Source organism: Micropterus dolomieu, linkage group LG22 (genome assembly GCF_021292245.1).
Source record: "Micropterus dolomieu isolate WLL.071019.BEF.003 ecotype Adirondacks linkage group LG22, ASM2129224v1, whole genome shotgun sequence".
NCBI lineage: Eukaryota > Metazoa > Chordata > Actinopteri > Centrarchiformes > Centrarchidae > Micropterus > Micropterus dolomieu.
In genome coordinates, this window is record NC_060171.1 from 3,213,387 (window position 1) to 3,219,274 (window position 5,888).

The window sequence follows — 5,888 nt, forward strand, 5'->3', positions numbered from 1 at the left end:
GCACCTGATGCGATCACAGTTTACCTGGAGGAGAGAATAACCATGTAACCAAGGGACACACTCAGAAAAAAATTTAATTAAATCAAGACAATCTCCAGAGGTGATCAGTTTTGTTGTTTAGTGCTTTTGCAGAATTAACCCAAGTGCTCTTTTCTTCATCTGTTCAGCGACGATGGCTGCTGTTGCAGGGATGAAGGAGTCAGAGTCAGAATGGAACAGAAAATAGAAAAGGTTTCATGAACCTAATCAGACTGATCTCACAAGAAAAAAAGGCTATAAAATACAAAATCTGTGTATCAAGCAAACTCAGGAGACCGAGGTTCCAATCCAATATTAAGAGTTGACATGTTTTAAGTTCAGTAACAATTTGTAGATGACAATTGAGGATTTACAAAGAACAAGTTTTGTAGGTTTCTTTAAAGTCAATTCCCAAATTAGAGGCCTGGTCTGGTTTTTATAGAAGTTCTCCGGATGTATAAAACCTCTTAAAGCCCACCTGGTTTCCAGCTTGAGGAAGTTATAGTGACTAAAAAAAAATGTTGTTAAATTGTTTTCATTTTACATTATTAATCTGAATCTGCAAAGAAAATGTGGAGTAAAAAGTACAATATTTCCCTCTAAAATGTAGTGATAGAATAAACTCTTCTTCCCTCTGGCGCCACCTTCAGGACTTCCTCTCTTGTTATGCTCTTTAACAGGTTTTGCTGTTTTCTACTGTTTAGTGCATGTTACACTTTCTGGTTTGGTGATGCTCCTGTTAACTCAGGCAGGTGTTATTAATATCACAGGGGGGATTCAAGGAGGCGGCAGGTCACTGAAGGTCCAACGCTGATGAACTAAAGAGCTCAGGGAGTCTCTTTGAAATGCAAATATCCCGCCCACCCATGCAGCTCTGAACACATCCAGTTCTGACATGCTATACACCGTAAGATGTGTTTTTAGGCTTGATGTCTTTCACAGCTAATGTACATTAGTCAGCATCGCCTTATCCACAACTTGTGCCAAAAACCTAGTAGCTAGCAGCGTTCCACAAACAGCCAAGTGATCGAAGAGAAGACTACCAGACTTAGTCCATTCTGAATGTACCCTAAACCCTGATCCCTTCATTAAAAAAAACCCTTCATTAACAACTAAGAAGATTCTAACGGGTACATGACCTCCCCTTTAATTTACACATTCATTTTAAAAATGACAGATTCATTGGTTATCAGTCTAAGATTGTATTTGGCGTCCATACCTCTACACATTAAATGACATAAGAAGTTTATTTTAAGGGTGTGTGAATATTTAAATTATTGTGTGTCAGTCAGGGCCATTTCAATTGAAACAGGTGAAAAACAGCTAAGGCCGCCAATGATCCCCACAGCATGATTGGCTGGCCTACCTACCTGCACACACTCAGCTCGTGCACTCACACAAAGTCTAGCTGCCTCTTGCTAGTTTCTCCAAAGTTGCCTACCCCAGCTTTAAATGTGTTACAATCCGAAGATTTATTCATTGAACAATATCACCTTAAAATACCTTATTAACACTGTTAATAGTGTGCCTGGAGCGAAGGAAGATTGGGAAAAAATTAAAAGAACTCTGGTCTACAGTAAAGTATCTTATCAAGTCTATAAAAACACACCAGCATCGTCCTGTTTTTGCTTTAACTAAAGGGAATCTGACAAAACTAAAAACATATATGTAATTTTTGAAAAAGTAGAAAGAAAATACGTTGAGGTAATGACACTGTAATCTGTGATAATAACCTGAGAAGCTGAGTGTGTCCCCGGCACCTTAAATCACATCATGACCAGACGTGGCCTTTATTGTCGCTCTTATCTCCTGTGAATTTTCCTGCCTGGTTATTGACAAAGGCAGCTAGATACACTCACACTTCATTATGGAGAGCAGTGACATCAGCAGGTCGGTGGGTTACCAGGATACCTGGAGAGAGGCGCAGCCATCCAATTAAACACAAGAAGAAGAAGAAGAGAAAAAAACCCCCTCACCGTGCTCCAGATCAGCTTCCAGATAATTGTTTTCTGCCGCTGCTTCAGTCGGTCTGCTGACACACAGCCGAACAACCAGCTCCACACACACACACACACACACACGGTGAGTGCATTTAAAAAAACTGTGATGCTTTGACATGTTGTGAGTTATATTTTGAGCTTTAGACATAAATATGTGACTTAATTGCTGGTCAAATTGTTCTTTAAAGATTAAAAGCATATATTGAAACTGTTAATGATGTAAAGCAAAATGGATTTTCTCTCGAGGGATAAGAGGGGAAAATGGAAAATAATAATAAAAAATAACGCTAGATGTATAATGTTCCATGTTACAGCTGTTTTGAACAGGTGGAGAACACATCTAATGGTCATTATATCAGAGTTATTCTTTGTTTTTGTACAGATTTAAGTTAATATGCATGTCCAGTTATTATACTGTTCTCTCACATGGCTGAGCTTTACATGTAATCTAGCTACATTGTTCTGATGCAGTTTGGCAAATAATCAAGTATCAACTATTTCTAGTTACAGTTTCAAACTCTGAAGTAAATGTCAATCTCTCTAGCTTCCTCAACATTAGGTATAAAAATACCAAACATTTGTTGATTTTGTTTCTCATATGTGTTCCTGCTTTTATTCATTTCACTGTAATGTGAATTTGAGTTTTGTGACAGATTAAGTATTTCCTGGCTGGATGTAACAAACTAGTCCATTACAACTTAAAGTCCTGCATTTAATATTGTACTAATAAGAAATATCGGGCCCCTCCAAAGGGTTACCAGATAAATCTGAGGGGTCTTGAGATGATTAATGGGAAAGGAGAGAAGGAAACCAAAGTTCTGATGCACAAATGTGGCTGGTTTTTTAAACATTCACTTATATTTGTAATCTGAAATGTAACTATAAGTGTGTGTAGTGCAGAACAACGCAGAATATTTCCCTCACTACAGCTGTAAAGTAAAGTACAAGTACCGCAAAGGTGTACTTCAGTAGGCCTACAGTGCTTGAGTAAATATAAGCCTACTTATTTCCACCACTGCAAACATCCATAAAACTAGTGACTGCACCGAAGTTTTGGTTGACAGCAAAGTAGACTTTGTTTGAGAGGTGCCGGTGTTTTTATCAAGCGATCCCCAGAATCACAATCAGAAGGAGCTTTATTGCCAAGTAGTGTTTTACACATAAGAGGAATTTGTTTTTTTAGTGATAAGGTGCTACACGCAGACAAACATACAGTTGACATAAATAAATGTAGAAATAAGTATGGAATAAACAAATGCATGTTATATAAGAAAAATACAAGAATAGAGAAAAATAATACAACTATTTGCAGAGAAGGAACAATGTGGCAGATATTTACATGTGCAATACTCCGGTTTGTGTTGAGCAGACAGATTGCAATGGGAAGAGAATATTGTGAACATAAATATATATATATTGACAACAGACTCTTTAGCAGTTCTCCTCTGAAGTTATAACCTTCAACTAACCTTCATCTCATTTTATGAATTCATTACCTGCACGTTTTGGTTGATATAGAGGAGGTTTAACCATAGACTGTATCTTAACCTGGAAGGCGCTGCTCAGGGAATAAAAGTCCTCAGCACTCAGACCGCATTAGAGACCGCGCGGCAGGGGGGTCGGGCTCGCGCTGATGCTGCTGCTCGGCTCGGCTCGGCTCGGCTCGGCTCGGCTGTTTGGTAGCCAGCCAGCTAGTCAGTCACTGCAGCTCCGCGTTAATGATCACATTTGTGATGTAGGTCGTGTTGTGTGGCGGCTGACGACCACAAGACGCCGCGGTAGTGGATGTTTATGCGCAATGAGCCGCAGACAGTAACGTTAGTTAACGCTAACTAGCGGCGGTTAGCTCGCTAACGTTCAGCAGCGTTTTGCTTTATTTTATTTTTTATTAGCGATAACCACTTCCGTCGTCATGTTAGTCCTGCTTTCCAGTGTGGATGCTTTAGTTTGTTGCGGACTTACTTCCCCCCTCGGGGCAGAAATAACCGACGGTTAGCGCCTCCACCAGCTCTCAACAAACATGACTCACACACACTGAGCTAGCAGGCTGATTGGCTAAGTTAGCCTGCCGTTAGCAGCTAACTTAGCTGGCGATGCTAGTAGCGCCACGCCGGTAGGCTGCTGAAGCAATGTCCGTCCGATGGAGCTGAAGTGTTGCCCGGCTTGCCGAAGATGACGGGTCACCTGTGCCGGGTTTTTTTGCCTCTCTGTCAGCAGGAGGCGGAACATGGAAGCCGAGGAAGAGTGGAACAAAGACCTGAGTGCGCACAAACTACTGGATAAAAAGGTGCTCTGCAAGCAGAATGGAAGGATCGGTAAGACCGGTGTTATTTCAAGTCCTCTCCAAAGCTGTGCATGGTAAATATTTTGTCAAGCTTACTGCAAGGTGACCTCTCATCTACAGGTATAGTGAGGACTCTTCACAGCCTGTTGAAACCTCAGAACACACTGCAGATTCAGTCCATCACCCGCTCAGAATGTGCTGGTAGGTGAAATGAACAGCTGTAAACTACATTTTGTCCTCTGGAAGGGGTATTACATCCTATGGTTACCTTTTTAGCTAGGACTGAGACTGTAGGGATGAAGCTGTTTGGTGCAGCATCAGCTGAGGCCTCTCAATTCAAAATGCTTTACTATGACAGATCATGAAAGAATGATTATGAAGGACATGTCACCTTTCTGGATTGTACCTCATGTGTAACAGTAACAGAGCATCTGTTTTTCTGAAAGAGACCTAGACATTTCCAAAATCCAGAAATATTCTTCTAACCATTTCAATGGGAAAAGTGTTTTCTTGGACCTTGAGTTAAAATGTTTTTCTCAAACTGTTGTTTACAAGGTCACGGAATAACTTTCATAAGTATAAGTGGGTTTTTCTAATACTGTAAAACTTCCAATTAATAGCCCAGGCTTTTATTTGCTTCAATCACTCAACTCACCCTGCCTGTATTTGGGTCTTTAATTCCTTTAACACAAAACTTATGCTCAGCAAAAATGGGAAATAGGCTCTATTGACAGAAATGCAATAAAAGATCCATAACTATGTTTTCAGTGGTGTATAAAGACCTTACATAATGAACCGTTATGTTTTTACTACCTTTAGAATGAGACATTTCTATCTACATACGGGTACCTTTACATGGAAGTCCCCATGTTGCGCCACCATGTTCAGTGTTTCCCATACATTGATTTATTTTGTGGCAGCCCACCACAATGTCAACACTGACTGCCACATATTGATTATCATTTTTATATTATTTATTTTTTTAGTAGGCGTATTTAAAATTGTATTTCATAGCAGAGCTGCGCTGCACAAATCTCTCCAACACAGCGCTGTCAATGTTGGCGACCCACCTTCATAAAAGTTATTAGCAAGCATGTAAGGAGCCTAGCAAATAAGGAGAGCTATATTAATGTTATAGTATAGCTGGGTTGTCGAGGTTAGTACGCTGTATAAGCTGGAAGTCAAATTGACTACACGCTGTCTGATTTCTCATATTAGATTGTGAGATTTTATCAGCTTTACCACACATGATTTAGGTATAAGCTATTGTTTCTGAATGTGCAGTAAGAGTTTGTAAAGGCAGGTCCAGCCAAGTGCCGTTGTAAATGACACATTATCAGGATTTGTTAACAAAAAATCAACCATGTATGCACATTTTTACAGCTCTTTTCCAGGTTTTTGCAAAACTTATTTTCCTCCCTAACAAGCTAGGTTTATATACCGCATGTAACTAAGACGATTAAATCTGATCAACCAGTGTGAAGATGTTTTGTTAAATGGCTGTTGATCTCTGACATGTGTGACCCAGGCTCCTGTCCAAATCTGATGATGAGTAGGAGCGAGCACGCCGATGCAAGGGCCGTCCC

At 40.1% G+C, this 5,888-nt stretch overlaps 1 protein-coding gene across 1 annotated transcript in view; it reads left to right on the forward strand.

The window, feature by feature from the left end:
* Positions 1 to 3,648: 3,648 nt before the first annotated feature.
* Positions 3,649 to 5,888, forward strand: part of LOC123961765 — an 11,227-nt gene continuing 8,987 nt past the window's right edge. The window contains exons 1-2 of the mRNA XM_046037422.1: positions 3,649 to 4,333; positions 4,423 to 4,503. Of these exons, the coding sequence (XP_045893378.1) occupies positions 4,246 to 4,333; positions 4,423 to 4,503 (169 nt within the window). The 5' untranslated portion in view covers positions 3,649 to 4,245. The remainder of the gene's footprint in view (positions 4,334 to 4,422; positions 4,504 to 5,888) is intronic.